General features: G+C 37.4%; 4 protein-coding genes across 4 annotated transcripts; 2 read left to right on the forward strand and 2 right to left on the reverse strand.

The window, feature by feature from the left end:
- The first annotated feature begins 513 nt into the window (after nt 1-513).
- Nucleotides 514-2,838, forward strand: LOC105972569 (Tetratricopeptide repeat (TPR)-like superfamily protein). Its single transcript, XM_012997532.2, has one exon. It carries the CDS (start codon nt 756-758, stop codon nt 2,727-2,729), a length of 1,974 nt encoding a protein of 657 aa, XP_012852986.2. The 5' UTR covers nt 514-755; the 3' UTR covers nt 2,730-2,838.
- Nucleotides 2,773-4,844, reverse strand: LOC105972568 (pentatricopeptide repeat-containing protein At1g06140, mitochondrial). The gene has a single exon (XM_088816983.1). It carries the CDS (start codon nt 4,842-4,844, stop codon nt 2,880-2,882), a length of 1,965 nt encoding a protein of 654 aa, XP_088673109.1. The 3' UTR covers nt 2,773-2,879.
- A 489-nt stretch (nt 4,845-5,333) lies between these two features.
- Nucleotides 5,334-9,491, reverse strand: LOC105972510 (WD repeat-containing protein 26 homolog). Its single transcript, XM_088816987.1, has 5 exons — nt 9,190-9,491; nt 6,820-7,338; nt 6,562-6,660; nt 5,823-6,470; nt 5,334-5,660 (listed from the first exon to the last, which is right to left on the reverse strand). The coding sequence occupies exons 2-5, from the start codon at nt 7,303-7,305 to the stop codon at nt 5,502-5,504; spliced, it is 1,392 nt and encodes a 463-aa protein (XP_088673113.1). The 5' UTR covers nt 7,306-7,338; nt 9,190-9,491; the 3' UTR covers nt 5,334-5,501.
- Nucleotides 9,492-14,614: 5,123 nt separating this feature from the next.
- Nucleotides 14,615-16,617, forward strand: LOC105972617 (protein PHYTOCHROME KINASE SUBSTRATE 2). Its single transcript, XM_012997587.2, has one exon. The coding sequence runs from the start codon at nt 14,652-14,654 to the stop codon at nt 16,473-16,475; it is 1,824 nt and encodes a 607-aa protein (XP_012853041.2). The 5' UTR covers nt 14,615-14,651; the 3' UTR covers nt 16,476-16,617.
- Nucleotides 16,618-18,731: the final 2,114 nt, after the last annotated feature.

Raw genomic sequence — 18,731 nt, forward strand, 5'->3', positions numbered from 1 at the left:
ATTATTTTCCAATAAGTTAATCTTAGTTACTTTTTTAATTTTTTATATGCTCCAATAATAATAAGATTGTTATGTTTATTGTGTTTAAAATTTTAAAATAATAAAATAATTAATGTTGATGGGTAACATGTTGCAAATAATACTTTAATGAGTAAGTGATACATAAGGCAATACTTTACGGGTACAAAGTGTATTTAACCCTTTATTAAAATTAGGGCGAATTCCATTTTCCCTTTGTACTTTGGTTCGGTTTCCCTTTATCCCTTCTACTCTCGATTGCATCGATTTGCTTCCTTGCACTTGAAAAATTGTCTCAATATGGCCCTCGTTGTTAGTTGCAAGACATTTGACCTTAACAACGTTTGGACTAAACTCTGAAATTACAAAAATAACACACCTCCCAGTTTAAATAATTATTATAAAAAAAAAAAGAAAAAAACAAAAGAAAAAAACAAAAGAAAAAAAATCAAGATAACGAGAAAGCATATTCCACCACGGCAACGAAAATTTATTTTTATTTTTTTTATTTTTTTTATAATTATTTAAATTGAGAGGATTGGCATTTTTGTAATTTTCAGACCTTAGACCAAACGGTGTTGGTCAAAGGTCTGAAAACTAACGGGAAGGGTCACATGAAGACAATTTTCCAAGTGCAGGGGGCAAATTGATGCAATCTAGAGTACAATGAGGTAAAGTAATATCGAGCCAAAGTACAAGGGGGGAAAGTGAAATTTATCCATAAAATTACGGATGAAATGAATTTAAAGTGGGGCAAGAAAGTTTGCAATCTTTTGATGAACAGCGCAGAGCAGTTCTGCGTCTCACTCTTGAACAACTGCAGAACACTCAGATCCCTCCAACATTTCCATGCCCGCGCCGCCGTAACCGGCCTCGATTCCGACCCCCTTGTCGCCGGAAAGCTTCTCCTCCACTCCGCCGTTCACCTCTCCGGCGCCCTCGACTACGCTCGCCGCCTCCTTCTTCATAACCCATGTCCCGACACCTTCATGTACAACACCCTCATTCGCGGCTTCTCCGATTCCGCATCCCCCCAGAATTCAGTATCCACATTCTCACTCATGCTCCAGAATTTGGATTCCCCTGTCGACAGCTTCTCTCTGGCCTTCACGCTGAAATCCGCCGCCAACATGCGGTGTTTGCGCACCGGGACCCAGCTCCATTGCCAGTCTCTGAAGCGTGGGCTTCATACCCACCTCTTTGTTGGCACCACATTGATCAGTATGTACGCGGAGTGCGGCTGTGTTCAGTTTGCCCAGAACATGTTCGACGAAATTCCCGAACCAAACATCGTCACGTGGAACGCCCTGGTGACGGCATTCTTTAGGTGTGTCGATGTAAAAGGTGCGGAGCGAGTCTTCAATCTGATGCCCGCCAAGAACTTGGCGTCTTACAATCTAATGCTCGCTGGGTATACGAAATTAGGGGAATTCGAGTTCGCTAGGAGGGTGTTCGACGAAATGCCAATAAGAGACGAAGTATCTTGGAGCACAATGATTGTCGGGTTTGCGCAGCACGGGTGTTTCAACGAGGCGTTTGAATACTTTAGGGAATTACATAAATTAGGGATGACACCGAATGAGGTGAGCTTGACAGGTGCTCTATCAGCTTGTGCGCAAGCTGGTGCGCTAGAGTTTGCCAAGATACTACACGGTTATATCGAAAAAGTAGGGTTCGTTTGGATGATCCCAGTAAATAACGCACTAACAGATACTTATTCCAAGTGCGGGAGCATAGATATGGCTCTTCTGGTATTTCAGAGAATGCCGGGTGAAAAGAGCATCGTTTCTTGGACTTCTATAATCGCAGGCCTAGCAATTCAAGGCTATGGCGAAGAGGCACTATCTCTTTTCCACAAGATGGAATATTCCGGAATCAAACCGGACGGGATTTTGTTCGTCACAATCCTCTACGCATGCAGCCACTCGGGCTTGGTCGAAAAGGGTGACGAAATTTTCAACAGAATGACCAAAATTTACGGGATTACCCCTGAAATCGAACACTACGGATGCATGGTTGACTTGTACGGCCGGGCGGGACAGCTGGCGAAGGCGTACGATTTCGTGACCAAAATGACAATGTCGCCTAACGCGGTTATCTGGCGGACGCTCCTCGGAGCTTGCAGCTTTCATGGCGACCTGCAACTGGCGGAGCGAGTCAAGAGAAAGCTATCCGAGTTGGACCCGAAAAACTCGGGTGACCACGTTTTGCTGTCGAATATTTACGCCTTTGCTGGAAAATGGAAGGATGTTGCAACTGTGAGAAGATCAATGGCCGAGCTTAAGTTGGTCAAGACTCCCGGTTGGAGCATGATTGAAGTTGACAAGGCGATGTATACCTTTGTAGCGGGTTTTAAGGAAGACGATGCTGTAATAAAAGAGGCTTACGAGAAGTTGAAGGAGGTGATGCTGAGGATTAGGGTTGAAGGAGGGTATGTTCCGGAAGTTGTTAATGTTCTGCACGATATCGAAGAGGAAGAGAAGGAAGGTTCTGTGATGGTGCACAGTGAGAAGCTGGCTGTTGCTTTCGGTATGGGGAGGTTGACCAAGGGTAAAATCGTCCGAGTTGTGAAGAATTTGAGGGTTTGCAAAGATTGTCACAATGTAATGAAACTGATATCCGATGTTTACGGATTGGAGATTGTGCTGAGAGATAGGAGCAGATTCCACTCATTCAAGAATGGGAGTTGCTCCTGTAGAGATTATTGGTGAACAAGTAAATTTATACAAACACTAATCAAATTTATATCCTAGCGAGGGTAAAATCGTCATTTATTAAATCTATGTTCGATTATCGACAAAACAAGAACAGATCACTTAGTAAGATCCTTCTATTAGAATCATATTCACTTTGTCAGCTAATTAGAGACAACTTTTTCCCGCCACTTTCGAACATTTCTCGACAACCATAAACTCTCGACGAGAAACCACGTCGCCCCATCTCCCAGCTTCGGCATACACATTCGACGAAATGACAAAATCTTCACTCTCATTAGAACCTTCTAGTTCTTTCACCCCACTAACAAACCTCAACCCTAAACCGATCTCCCCATTAACCCTACAACCGTTGACCAACATCCTCCAAAAACGCGCACTAGGGTCCATCGGCATATTCCCTATAAATACCCGAGCATCTTCGATTTTCCCGGCTCTAGCAAACATGTCCACCATGCACCCACAATGCTCAATCTCCGGTTCGATATTGTACACATCGCACATCATTTCGTACAATCTCCTCCCTTCGTCGACAAGACCGGAATGGCTGCACGCCGACAGAACTCCGACGAAAGTGATGGAATTAGGAACGAAATTCTCGTCGCGCATTTGTTTGAAAATAGCGACGGATTTTTCTCCTTCCCCGTTTAGTGCGTACGCCACTACCATCGAAGTCCAAGAAACGACGTCTTTCTTACGCATACTATCGAAAACATCTCTAGCCTTCGCGGTGGTCCCGCATTTTGCGTACATATCAATAAGAGCATTTCCCAAAATTAAACTTCGTTTGAAACGCTCGTCACTCTCCACCATAGAATGCAAAATAATACCTTTATTTAATTCCCCTATATCACGACAAGCCGTAATTAATCCCAAGAGGGTTACTTCATCGGGCTCTAATTTTCCGGGCTTGATTTGATCAAATAGCTTCAAACCCTCGTTAGCAAGCCCGTTATTGACATACGCGTGTATCATAGTGTTCCAATATTCAATATTTTCCTTCGGTGTTTCATCGAAAAATTTCCTCGCCGACTCGATTTTTCTGCAATTTGCATACATGCTAATCAACGCAGTGCCGACAGAAACATCGAACTCAAGCCCATTCGATTTTACAAGAGCATGTATCATCGCACCCAACCGAAGATCTACACAAGAAGACAACAAGCAACTAAAAGACACTCTATCGGGACCCACATCCTCGATCCTCATTCGTCCGAACAACGAAAACGCACGCTTGAAATCGCCACTACTAGCATAACCCCACATCAAAGAATTCCAAGAAACCAAATCCTTTCGCGCCGCCACATCACTAAATACACTTTCCGCATCGGATATACGTCCGAATTTCGCGTACATATCAATAAGCGCGTTGCGTATTTCGATATTATTTCCCAACCCCATTTTAAAACAGCAGCAACGAAGCGCATTCCCATCTCTATACCCGCCGAATTTGACGCAACCGGATACTAAAATCACGAAAGTAACATAATCGGGCCTCACATTCGACCCGAAACAACCGGCCAACATTCGAACAAACAAACTCAGACCCACATCAAATTTACCCCTATCAACATTCCCAGATATCATACAGTTAACACTAACAACACTCTTCTCCAAAACAGCATCAAACATGACGTCAGCATAACCAATCAAATTCGCCGAACCCATGTAGAAACTAACGAGGCCGTTCGAAACATTCACATTGGAATCCAATCCGAGCCGAATAACACGGGAGTGCACCGACTTACCTTCGAGGAAAGCATGGGATTTATTACAAGCCTTAATCAGAGAAGCGTAAACGAAAGGGTCGTCTCCGGCGGCGGCCCGCATTTCTCGGAACAAAGACAGCGCCTTTAAAGGGGCGGCGGCCGACGCGTGCCGGATCATGAGGCTCCATTTGTTGGGGTCTTGGACTTGGGGGAGAAGTTTGGCTGCGTGGGAGAGTGTTGATGGGTTAGAGAGAGAAAGTTTGTAGAGAGAGAAGAGAGCTGATGGGTGGTGAGATTGTAGGCCTGTGGTTATGAGGAGAGAGTGGATTTGGAAGAGGGGATTTGGGGATAGGGTTTGTTGGAGAAGGAATTGGGTTAATCGAATTTGAAGAGGGCTATTCATGAAAGTGTTTATTTTGGGTGGTTTGGTTTCGCCGGAGGAATACAACCTACGGCGGCGGAACCCGCAAGATTAAAAATTTGGATTTTGATTAATATTTTGTTTATTTGGAGTTTTGACCCCCATTGTTTTGTAAATATAGGTTTTGAACCCTTCATTTTTTTAAATAAGCAGGTCTAGGGCTGTTGTTAAAAAAAAATCTTAAAGTAGCTTATCTTAAGAGAATTAAAAAGCAAAAGCTGATTTTACAAAAACATAAAAACAGATTATGTGAAAAAAACACATTTGAAAAGTTTTTGCAAACACCACCTAAATGAAAAAGTTACTTATACAATTTATCTTAAGTTAAACAATAATTAAATTACTTTATTGTTTCTACATGAAACTTCAGTAACATTCTTCATTTTATATACATATAGTGTATATATGTGTATATATATATATATATATATATATATATATATATATAATGACAAAGATACAGAAGACTAACAAGCAAATTTCGTGCTGGTGTAGTTATTAGACTTTGGCAAAACTGAGTGAGCCATTTGCTCATGCCAAACACAGTCATATATTCATATATTGCAAATGCAGTCGAAAGTGAAAAACTATCTCAACTAGTAGTAACAAGCATATGTAGAACGAATACGTATAATACATTTAACGCCGCACAATTAGCTGCACAATTATTGAACGATCATCACTTCCAGAAGCTATCACATCAGGACGAGCAGGATTCGAGCACACACAGTTCACAACAGCCGAATGATCATCAAAAGTACACATCAGCTCCCCCGTCTCCGTATGCCATAAGTATACCTATATATATATATATATATATATATATATATATATATATATATATATATATATATACACCAGAGAACCCGTTACTCAATTTTGTGTATAAAAATACAAACCCTTTATCACTATAAATCAAACGATTTTATTTTGTATTTTTAATGAGTGGTAATAATGTACCTTAGAGTCCTCGCTTCCACTGGCAATAAAATCTTCATCCCGTCCAACAAAACAAGCCCTCAAAACGTAACTTTTACGTATATGCCACTCGTAAGTCATCACCATATACGGAACTTGGTCTTTTATGTTCCACAGATCAATTTGTTCGTACGACATGCTAACCAGCAAAAACCTACCGTCTTTCGACAGTGTGAACGAAATTATATGTTCGAACTCGTCGATGTATCTGCGGGCCTCAGTTCTCCATTTGAACAAGAGTATCCTATTGTATCTGTAAGTGGATATGAGCTCCTCTCCATCAGGACTGATCGCCAGGTCAGCAATCCTCGTGGTGTACCCCCCTTGCCAAGAAAGGACCTCTTCTCCTTGGAGATTCCACATGCTAATACTGCCGTCGTTAAAACCGGTGAATATATGCTTCCCGTCTGGGGCCCACACGCACGAGACTGTACCTAGATTCTGTTTTCCGTATGTGCGGAGAAGAACATACTCTATCTCGACGAAGGGAGCTATGTTCCATCGCTTTACGCTCTCCTCTACACCGCAGCTCAGAAGTTGAAGATAGTTGCGTTTCCATGTAATATACGAGACGGGTTGCGTGTGACCCACTAATTTACAATGGAGTAAACACTCACCAGAATCCAGAAACTACCGTAAAAAAAAAAAGGGTTACCTTTTTTTACTCAATCTTAAATAACATATATATAACAGATAAGTTTGAGACGAGAAGCAGCATTACCTTCCATATACCCACCACAGTACCCCCCGCGGCGGCCAAATACTTCCCATTGTGAGAAAATTGCATAAACCACACTTCATCGTCGGGACACTTTAATTTCTGTAATAGTACTTTACGAAAAAAAGAAGGAGAGAGAGAGAGAGAGAGAGAGAGAGAGAGAGAGAGAGAGAGAGAGAGAGAGAGAGAGATCAATACATGAGTGATGAGATAATTATAGCTTTATACGGAAAAGGACATAATACATGTATATAAAATCACCTTTATGGGTTTAAAACGAGGCTCGTCTTTTCCATGTTGATGATTTGGCTTCAACGATTTTTTTGGGGGAAGCAAATTTTGCAGATCCTCTAATAATCTCTTACGAGACCTGATTCCCAATTCTTGACCGCATAAATTCTGCGGTGGAGATACAACCAATGTAGAGAGCTTACGAACTATTTCTTCGCTGATACCAAGTGGAGCGATCTCGTGCCTGAGAGTCTTCGAAGCTTCTACGAATTTCCCTCGAGATAATAGTTCGTAAAATTTGTGCTCCAATATAAGCAAGGATGTATCGTCAACAGAGTTACTACTATCATCACCATCATTTATTTCAGTTGATTTCTCTAGACTCTTCTCTGACCTGTCATAGCCGAGCGAGGAAAACACGGTTATATCTCGAATGAGTTTATTTTTTTTAAGACCCCCCGTCGAACGAACAATTTCATCATCACCCCCTTGAGATGATGTAGAGGGCAAATCCATGGATGAACTGAATCTTGTACAATCCACAAACACCTGCCCACGAAAAGTAGCCTTCGATTAACGGGCTGAATCTTATCTTCGAGGAATTACGATACAATCCCGTACAGAATAAATGAACCAAAATGCATAAGCTGATTTGTTAGGGCAATCAATAATTCGTCCCCAAAATCCAAGAAAACAATTCCTCCCCAAAATCCAAAATACCTAAAATCACTAACATTTCGGAACTCGTAATAAGCACGAGAGAGAACGGAATAAGATAACAAGTTACAAATCCAATTAAAACAATTCGTCCCCAAATCTGAAATACCTAAAATGAGAAACATTCTGGAGCTCGTAATTTCAAATCGGGGGTATTTGCACTCGGCTCCCCTGTGAAATCTCTAATTGGCAAAAAAACCCCTCGGATAAATAAATTAGCAAATACCCCCCTATGAAAGGAAGTCAATGACAATAAGGACCCTACGAGCGAATCGTGGGATACACTCGCGGTTCATGCAGCTGGGCGTGCGTTTTAGGATATTTTAGGACAGGAAAAGACATAAAAACCCTTTGTAAGAGGAAAAAAACCCAGACTGATTCAATTATAAATAATCTAAAGTTATAGGACTAAATTGTAATTATCAAAATTGTGGGCTGAAATCACTACTTTGGAAAAAATATCGTCTTCCCCAAAATCCAAATTTCTTCTTCGCCATTGAAATCACCACCACCAAATTCCCACCACCACCACCACCACCACCGGCACATCACCACCTCTTCCCGCCGGACCCACCCCTTTCCTTCTACAACATGTCTCCTCCGCTCTTCTTGACCCCCCCCCCCCCATGGAAAAGCTGTTTTGTCGGCCCATCCATGAATGCCCTGCCCCAGCGGAGATGTTGATCTAACCCTTCCTAATTAATCCGGTTTGTCAGAAAGGTATGTGATTCGTGTCTCTTCGAAGGTTGGTTTCGATTGGCTGCTTTGTGTTCAGTCTGTTGTTATTACAGACTGGAAATAGAACTCAGAAAGCTTCACCTTTACAAGTCCGTGGCTATGGCTCTTTTCTTTTGGAAGCCATAACTACGAACCCCCATAGCAAGGTCTACAGCACCGCTATGATAAATCCCAGTCCAGTAACCTGGGGAAGGAAGAGGTGAAATTCTTTTTCCTTTCCAATCTACCCAAATCGGCAGTCTATTTTCGGTGTTATGGCACCATCTTCGCCCCACCCAATGCTACATCTCTTCCGCTCGTACAAGGCGGCGGCTGCTGCTCCAGCGGCGGCGGCAACCCGGATTCTTGAAACCCGAAGCCCTGATGCGATTCTTGCCGAGACCTTTACAGTGGGGTTTTGATGGTTAGGGTTTTGCTGAGCTGGTTCCCCAATATTCCTTGGGACGGCGGCGGTGCGGAGGGCTGGGGCTTGGGGAAAATGGTGGATGAAGTTGTGGTGGTGGGTGTGGGGTGTGGTGGCAGACGGGATGAAGAAGAACACTATTTTCTTTTTTCTTTTCCTTTTTTAATTGTTATTATATTTAACACATATTTTATTTATATTTGTTTGTTTAAAATTGAAAATTTATTAAAAATTGTTGGGACATTATTTTTTATTTTTCGCTTTATTTTTTATTAAGGGTAATTCTGTCATTTCACTTAAGTCAACGAGTCAATGCACACAAAGGGGCGGTGGGCTGACTAAAACACAACAGAGGGGGTTATAAGCTAATTTTTTTTTCCGGGGGGGTTTTTTGCTTCCGAGAAATAACACAGGGGGGTCTATGCAATTAACTCTTTCAAATCGTCAACACACTGCCCATGCTACTCAATTACGATTCAAGAAAATCAAAATCAAAATCATGTATAAATTGAAACACAATAAACTAGAAATCAATTTCCGACCTGTGAGCTGTGTATTTAGATCTTCAACGGCTGATAATTCCAGAATTTCCCAATTCTTCTGGGTTTCCGATCAAGCAGAACGAAAACTGCGCACTCGTGAACAGAGATTTTGCGATTTAAGAAATGGAGATTTGCGATTGTTGGAAGAAATGAATTGGGAAAAAAAATGGATTTGTGAAGTAGTGCAATTATATAACGGGGTTTTTGTGTTTGCAGCAGAAACAGTTATTTTCCCTCCAAAATTGAAATTAAAAAAAAAAACAAAATAGGAGCATCTAGTCATCTAGAAGCATTTGGTGGACGTTCGGGGCCGGTTCTCAGGGGAGGCAAAGTAGGCGGTCGCCTAGGGCCCCCGATTTTTTACGAAAATTTAGGGCCCCCAAATTATTTTATATACACTTTATATATTAGTATTTATTTTTATAAATTTATTATATATAATATTTTGGAACATCAATTCTAAGATAAATTTAAACTAAATGATCAATAGATATTTTTGCAATTTTCATAACCTTGGGGGCCCCTAAATATTAAATTTATAATGTCTTAATTACTTATTTTTATTCTAAAATAAGAATCAATATTCATTAGTGTATTCAAATTTATAAATATTTATGAAGTCTATTTGATATGAAGATTATATGTCACGGGAGGAAGTGAACCAGCAAATCATATTGTTTATTTTGAATTTTTTTTTCCATATTTTTAGTTATTTTATATTCATACATTTCAAAAAATATTTCGGGGGCACTGCCCCCGAACCCCCATAATCTTTTATTTCATCATTTTTAGAAAATATTATTTATATTTTTTTAGCACATTCAATTTCTAACACCTTTTAATAAAAAAAATAATTTATCAAATAGGGGCCCCCGTTTTCAGTTGTTCTTTAAACCTCGCCTAGGGCCCCCGAATTCTCAGGAACGGCCCTGTGGACGTTGTCATTAAATTTGGGGTAAATTACAACCAAACCCCTGAATTATGATCAAATTATGAAAAAACCCCTCTTGTTTGCGTAATTTGAACCACCCCACAACTATAAATCTTTTTACACGTCCACCCTTACGGTGTCAAATTTGGTGGAATCTTCTAGATTATATGAACTATTCTCAATTTTCTACCCGTTTTATCCCATTCGAGCTCCACATTTTGAAACAAGATGATCATAAGATGTGTCTCTAGACTTGTATGTATCAAACTACGGTGCATCAGAAACTGCATCTTTGCACAAAACGAGTACAAACTAGAGAACATTTCACACAATTTAGAATATTATGTTGAATTTGATACCATATGGACGGACGTGTAAGAAGATTCCTAATTGAGGGGAAGTTGTAATTATTCAAACATTATGGGGGTTTTCGTAATATAACCATACCTCGTGGAATGGGTTGTAATTTACCCTTAAATTTGTACATTTTGTAAATCGTGAAGTTTGATTCAATAATATTCGACGGACAATAACATTCATCCGAGTGGCCTAATTGTACTCCGGTTTTGAGGTAAAAATCTTATTTGTAAACTTTTTTGAAAAAAATTTAGGTGTTTAGTGTAGATCAACACGAATTTTTTTTGGAAATCTTATGTTTCGTTTTAAGTGGCACGAATATACTTGGTGTAACTCGTTCAATCAACACAAAATAGTAGTGTACCATTTTTTTTTTTTTTTCTATTTGTATTGTTAGTCGTAATCCCTTAGATTTAGTGCGCTACTGTTTAGGATTTGTTAGTCGTTGCATCTTAGAAACACTTGTCATAATCGAGAGCACTTTTAAGGGCAAATTTGCCTTGAGGAGAAATAACCGAGTTCTTGCATCTCTTACTTTTTTTCGGTCTCAAATCTCAATTGAAATTTTGTCCAGATTTTCATTTCGAAATACATACTCATATTCACAAAATATTTAGAAAAAAAAAAAAAAATTTATCAGCACATTAAATAGTTCAATAACTTTTGACATATCCCAAATTATGTTAAAAAAAATATTCTAATAATTAAATTGCTAAGATTGTGATAGAGTTGTACATCCACAATTTTATCCATTTCCAGAGCTGAATGGTCATTTTTTTCTCCAATCACTGTTACCAAACCGACAACCAAAGCTATGTGAAGTAATACTCAGATCATATAATATAATAATGTATTTTTGAGATCCACATCAGCAAATTTATTATGACGTGGACAACTCTTGTGGGCCCCCACCAATGAAAAATGAATGAATGGAGGCCAATTAACCTTGTTTTTCAGCCACCAATTCATCTTCTCCCCATTAAATGTAACAAACGTACATTATCACCATTATTCTTTAGCGACTACAATATTAATTACTATCTTAGCCGCCTATTGCGTTTTCTTGAATACTATAGCTTTGTTATATATACATATAACAAACTAATTATGATTCTTTTCTCAAAAAACTTCCAAAAATGAGAAGCTAGAACTAAAAAATATATTCAAAAGTCAAACTTATTACGATACAAATCAACGATATCCGAAATTTTTGAATATGATTCTCTTCGCGCTTCAAGTTTTTTTGTCAATTCAGAAGATTTTTTTTGTTATACATATATTATATGTTACTTTAGAATTCCAATAATGCTTTAAACACTTAGCGCGGTAGAGTAAAATATACCGTTCATGCTCGGAAGTCTCGAAGATCTTTGCCAATGGTCAATTAGTGCGGTTTTCGATGGTGATGAATTTTACTTTTGTTATTTTTGTATGGTGTGTTAGAGCATCTCCCACCCATCACCAAATCCTATAATTATCACATAATTTAGGTGTTTTTAGTCTCCCAACCTAAATCTCCAAATCACCATTACACCTAAAATTATAGTGATTTAGTTTAGTCTTCCACCCTGGTCAAACTCTATATCACTATATCTCTAAATCCTATATTTTCACCAAATTTTTTGGTGAAGAAATTTTCATCTCCCACCCGTCCCACCATTTTACCATTTTTCCACCAAATCCTATTTTTTCTATCATATGTAGAAGTGAAAATAGGATTTGGTGTAATTAACATCATTTTATAATTAACATATACAATTATTATATTAACTAATTTCATGTGATTACCAACTTATAAATATATTTATAATAAATATATTAGTGTTAATTAGTGAATTAGTTTTCAAAATTTAAAATATATTATTATTATTATTATTATTATTATTATTATTATTATTATTATTATTATTATTATTATTATTATTATTATTATTATTATTATTATTATTATTATTTAACTTTTAAATAAATATAAAAATGTATGGCCAAAATAAATAATATTTTTAAACAATAAATACATTTATTATCATAAAACAACAAAAATGGGTACTCTTATGTTGAAGATGATGACGATAATAATGGTGAATGAGACTCATCTCCTAATAAGGGGTACTCTTTCATTGTTAGGCGAAACAAGGTTTTAACGAGGCCCCTGTTATCAATGAAATAATATTTTTGGGCAAAAAAAATGTTGTAATGTTTTTATGATTAATGTATGTTGTAAGGTTATTAGGAAATAATTAATGAAATTATTGTTTATTCGTGGTTTTATTATATGTATAATAATCTAAGTCGATTTTCATTCATGTTTCAATAAATTTTTGATATTTATCATAATTTCTAAATTATATACTTAATAAAATTAATCATTATTCATAATCAATATTTTAGTAATAAAATAGACTAAATTTACAATTCACATTAAAATTATAATTTTGTAATATATTTGGTGAAATGCCATGGGAGACCAAACCAAATCATATTCTCTATAAATGGTAAAATGGTGAAATATTAATATTTTATTATTTTGTGTAAAATTTGATGGAATTGGTGGGAGACCAAATACACTATTTTGTCACAAAAAATAGAGAAATTATAGAATGGTGTACTGCGGGTGGGAGATAACACCATTTTTTCACCACAAAAAATAGGATTTGGTGAAAAAATGGTGTTAAAGTTGGAAGATGCTCTTACTAATAATCTATCTTTTTCGTGTGTTGTTAATGATGTTTTTATTGTACTTGTTGAGGTTTGATGCTTATCCTACTACTATGTAATAATGCAAGGCTTTTTACATGAGGGTATGAATGATTTTTTATGTCATCAAAAGGAACAAGCTCAATGCATAAATAATTCATGTGTCTCAAATGGCAATCAAAATAGATCAAATGATCAAATGCTATATATTTTTTTTTCTCTTCTTAAAATTCAACCATATTTAATAAATTTCTTAATACGTGTGTGAGAACAAACCTTAAACGCCAGATTTTATGAAACGGATGAAGTATAGGATACATTACGCCTATCCTAGACGAATTGACGAATTCCACAAACCTCCCTTAAGGTTCAATTTATATAAAATAAAATCAATCCAAGCTCAATAAATAAAAAAATCTACCCTTACTAAAACATTTATGTTATAGGAAAAATTACATTGACTTCCATATATTAAGTGACATTTAAACCCTATCAAGTTTAAAGAATTACACAAACATCCCTTCAAATTTATTTTGAGTCAAAATTCAATCCTATTTGATCATTGATTCGTTAGGAATTGATTATGATAAAAAAAATGAAGAACTAAATACTCTAAAATATGAGATTAAATTGAGAAAGAACTTCATTTTTTTAGATAATATATCGAATGACGACCCCTAGCACCATTTTGTCACAAGTTGATATGCATTGCGCGGTGAAAGATTATTGTCAATCTGAGTTTCTCGTTAACAATGCAAATTGTCGAGATAAGAAAAAATGTTCAATCCAAAAAAAAAAAAAATCAAAAAATAATAATTGAAAATGAAAAAAAAAAATAGTTTGAAATTTAATAAAACTCGATTTCGATCTGTGAATTCAGAAATTTCATTCTTGATGATGCTATAATTAGACCACCTTAAGTAATTAAGTTAGGATGAGTTGGAGAGCAAAGTGAATCACTCGCTCACGAGCTAGATGATCCTGAGATACATGCGAACAGAGAACACGTAAACTAGGCTAGGGGTTGATCCAACGTATACCCCTCCCGACGCCCAAGTCAAACATGCGGATAGTAAAATTGTGGAGAGAATATGAGCAGTTGAATTGTTTGAATTCTAGAACGTACATTAACAAATGAATTAAAACATTAATTTATACTTCGTTAATTGAATTGAAATTATTTTATTGGGCTCAAGCCTTATTTGAAAGTGTTTTTAGACTTTCATAGTTGTGGTCTTTTAAATCAGAGTCGTAACCTAGTAGGTAAATAAATTATAGGCCCATTAGGTCGGTCAATTAAACATATCAATTACTGATTCATTAAAAAATTTATATGAAAAAATGAAAACCATATTAATGTGGAAGCCAAGGCCCATAAGCAAGTAGGACCCACATTCATTATATTATTATAAAATTTATATGTATGTAACTTCTTTTCCATATGCCTACTTAAGGGGGCAGCAGCTTTTAAATTTTGATGAACACCCAAATCAAAACAAAAACCTCTTGTCCAAACCAATACATATACTTCCACTTCCACACTTCTTTTCCTTTACTACAAACACTTTTGTCTCAAAAATATCTCCTTAATTCCTACATACATCTTCAAACATTCTTACATAAATATATATACACACACACACACACATACACTACTTGTAGTAAATTTCTTTCTTTCTGTAATTGCATCTGCATTTTACCAATGGAAACAGCAGACAACTTGAGCCTTCGAGTTGCTTCATTTTCGTACTACCTCGATACGGCGAAAGATCACAGCTTACTACACAGATCAGTTTCTTCTCAAGAAACTACTACTAATCCAATATTAATGACCTCATCATCAAACCCTACTATGATCAAACCACCTTTTACCATCAAGTTTTCGAAACCGAAAGAAATTAGCCAGTTGGATCACACCGCAAGTAACAATCTCCGCACCGACTCGTTTTCCTATCGGAACACGTCAGCGGACAACAAGAACTTCGTGTTCGAAAATCCGGGCCCGGTGAAAGATCCCACGTCATCGTTCGCATTCTCGCAGCCGAACAATAAAGACGGCGAGATCGGCGTTTTCGGCGCCGACAGGTACTTCAACATGAAGCTGGAGTACAAAACCGAGCCCGTTAAGAAGAATAATAATACCCGTGGGCCCGAAAACCCGGCCCGTGTTGGATCCAGCGTTCCCGTGATTGGGCCAAGAACTCCGAGCCTGTCTTCCGAAGCGAGTAGTGCGTATAATTACCAAACAGCCCTTTTGCCAGCTGGCGTCGGCGGTCGTGATCTCCATAGGTACGGATCTTCTGATCAGGCGGCGAAGCACAACAATAAGAGGGCAATTGGGAGGAGGATTTTCAATGGGTTCGGATGCAAAGGCCCGTGTTTCGACAAGAAATCCATCCACATCATCAACGAAGCTGTTCCGGACGGGCCGTCGTCGTTATACGGGCCGAAACCCGCTCGAAACGGGTCGGAAAGGATAACGATTCCCGCCATAAAAACGGTCGATAAAAATCCGACAGCCAACGTTAATAAGAATAATAGTACCATCAAAGTTGTTCAAGATGATTTGGATGAGTTATCGAGAAACTCGATCGAAGTGTTCGGATCGAGCACGCAGAGCACGAAGGGAGAGGTAGCTACAAACATGGAGAGAAAACTGTCCATGCTGACGTGGGATGCATTCCCCATTAACAACAAAGGACAACTATTAACACCACCTCCAGCTAAAAGTACTACCACTCTTGGCAGCAGCACTATTATATGCGATAACGCTGACATGGCGAGCGATGCCAGCTCAGATTTATTCGAGATCGAGAACATATCCGGATCGTCCGTTTTTCCGCTCGTCTTGACTTCCTCCTCGTCGGAGTTATTGCCGAGAGAGGATCAAATGAGTCCGAGAATTTCCCATTATGCCCCTAGTGAGGCGAGTATTCAGTGGAGCGTAGTCACAGCTAGCGCAGCCGATTACTCGATTCTTTCCGATTATAATAATAATATTAATAATGATGAAATGAGTGTGAGTGTTGCGGGCGATTTGGTGACAAGGGCGGTCAAGACGAAAGGCGGCGGTCAAGGGGGGAAATCGGAGGGGCAGAAGAGCCGGCCAGCTGGCGGGCTTTTGGGTTGCAAGAGCGATAAATCGGTGGATGTTGCGGAGAATGTATTATGCCATAAGGTGAATGAGAAGGTCATGAAGAATGTGGGCCCGGATTCGAACGTGTCGTTTGGAAAGTCGGGTAGGGTTAAAGATATGGATCATGCCCTAAAGTCGCCGAGATCTTTACCGATGGTCATTTAGCGTGCGCGGTTCGATATGGTGATGCAATTTGTTGTTGTTGTTTTTTTAGTGTGTTGTTAATGATGTTTTGATTGTACTTAATTGTTGAGGTTTGATGCATGCTTATCCTACTACTATGTAATAATATAAGGCTTTTCTTACATGTATGCATGATCTTTTATATATGTCATCAAAAGGCACAACAAGATGAATGCATAAATAGTATATATCTATCTCAAATGTCAATCAAAACCCTAACAAGAATATGTTAGTTGATCTCCATATGAAGTAGTACCGGCCATTCTTGTCTGAAAAAAAAAAAATATTTACATGTTTGATATTGGGAAGTTATTTGCCGCTAAGGCGTGTGATTATGTGTAAATCTACCCATGTGCACGTATGCTTATTGGATGGTTATTTAACAGCTTATCTACTGCTGACAATCACCCAGTGTTAATAACAGGATGTAGCATAGAATTTATGTTTGATATTTTGTATGCATTAATGAATTTGTTTGAGGGTGACCATCTTGTTGTGGTAATAGTAGTTTTCATTAGGCAGAAGATTCCTTTAGTTGGGGTCACTAGAACAACTATTTGCAAATAATGTTGCTTTTTTTTTTTTTGGGGGCAAAGACAACATTATATATTGTTCAAGTAAGAACCAACAATTGTGTTTTTTTCCCATGTTGCCTTGTATCTATGTCTGAGAAAGTTGAATATATTTTATGTACATTATGCTTGTAAGCTTTAGGTAGACAAGCCCGAGTTTGCCAAATTTGGTGAGCTCGAGCTCGAGGCTCTTTATTTTTATTTTTATTTTTAAATAAAAAAAAAAGCTTGTCGGTCAGGTCGTCTCATCTAGCTCATAAGTCAGGCTTGAGTATCTAGCTTTAGGGTCTACATAGTTCCAACAATTTGGTTGTGCTTCTCTATAAAATATAGGTGGATTGATCAATTTAAATTTTTTATTGAATGTTATCGATACATATGAATGTTCTATTATAACATTAATATATTATATAGACTAATATATGTATTATATATATAAAGAGTTGGTTTGCACCATTGAATTCCCCAACTATATTGACAAGGAAATGAAAAGCATAATCACTCATCAAAATTTAATTACAAAAAATGGGACAATTTTTGTGGCCATTCTCAAGTGAGATCTAAGTTCGTTATATTTAATTTGCAAAAGCTCATAAATAAAACATCTTTTCTATAGCTAAAGATATTATTCAATGGTGGGACCATGATTTGATATGAAAGTGGACTAAAAATTTGCAGAAATTATGAGACAACTCCCCCCATTCTTTTTCTTAACTATTCATAAAAAAATAACACAAATTTACAAGTAGATATATAATGTCCAAATATAATTACTGAATACAAAATGTTAAATGTCGTTTCAATTTTACTAATATCGGTTTGACTTCGAATGTGATTTCGACTGATTTATAGTCTGATTTTTGCAATATTCAGAACCTAGAAACTATAGTTCTTTGAGTTAGCTTTCTAATACTAACTAACCTTTCATTTTGGTTGTACCAGAAACTTCTTCTATAGTGGTCTTTGATGAGAGGTCGGGGGTTCGAATCCCTTTGTGTGTGTGCGCGCGCGTTATAGGCTATATTATAAGGCCAATTTCAAAAAAGAAAAGAAAAAAACCCAACTTGAATCGGCTGGACTGGGTGTCGAATGGCAAAAATATGCACGGATGAGTTAAGTTTTGAATTTTAGATAACTCGAAATATTAGAGTTGTTGGCATGGTTCATTGATTCATCCATTCATATCTTTGTAATCCAACATCCAAATACTACTTTGGATCAGAAAGCTAACTCATAGAACTACAAAAGTTCCAAATTTTATTAAATTCAGCCTCAAATACTTTCAAAATCATACTTGAAGTCAAAACGATATCATTAAAACAGAAACGACATTTATCAATTTATATATTCTATATATGGATATAGTTTATCATCAAAAAAATTAACTATTTTTCTCTAGGCAAGGCAATTAAGGCATGAACATGACAAATATTCAAAAAATGGAATGTCTTTCATTGAAGAGATAATTGATAGGTATTGTATTTTAATATTATTCTTCTTGTACTCATGGATATATATATTATAAGTAGATAAAAACTAAATAATGATAATTAATAGTTGTTGTAATAAAATTAAATAAAGAGGTCCCTGAATGGGAATGTTTCTCAAGGGGACCAATTTATATAGGTTGGATATCAGTATCAAAGTCAAGTGTGTAGGTTTTCAA

Source organism: Erythranthe guttata, chromosome 4, assembly GCF_056151865.1.
Source record: "Erythranthe guttata isolate IM_541 chromosome 4, IM_541, whole genome shotgun sequence".
NCBI classification, from domain to species: Eukaryota; Viridiplantae; Streptophyta; class Magnoliopsida; order Lamiales; family Phrymaceae; genus Erythranthe; species Erythranthe guttata.

What these genes read in the sequence shown, in the direction of transcription:
- LOC105972569 (XM_012997532.2), top strand. Translation starts at nt 756, where the DNA reads ATGAATTTAAAGTGGGGCAAGAAAGTTTGCAATCTTTTGATGAACAGC.
- LOC105972568 (XM_088816983.1), bottom strand. Translation starts at nt 4,844, where the DNA reads ATGAATAGCCCTCTTCAAATTCGATTAACCCAATTCCTTCTCCAACAA.
- LOC105972510 (XM_088816987.1), bottom strand. Translation starts at nt 7,305, where the DNA reads ATGGATTTGCCCTCTACATCATCTCAAGGGGGTGATGATGAAATTGTT. An exon ending in CTCGTTTTAAACCCATAAAG is followed by an intron (nt 6,661 to 6,819) that starts GTGATTTTATAT and finishes GTACTATTACAG; the next exon opens with AAATTAAAGTGTCCCGACGA. An exon ending in GTGGAAGCGAGGACTCTAAG is followed by an intron (nt 5,661 to 5,822) that starts GTACATTATTAC and finishes ATATATATATAG; the next exon opens with GTATACTTATGGCATACGGA.
- LOC105972617 (XM_012997587.2), top strand. Translation starts at nt 14,652, where the DNA reads ATGAACACCCAAATCAAAACAAAAACCTCTTGTCCAAACCAATACATA.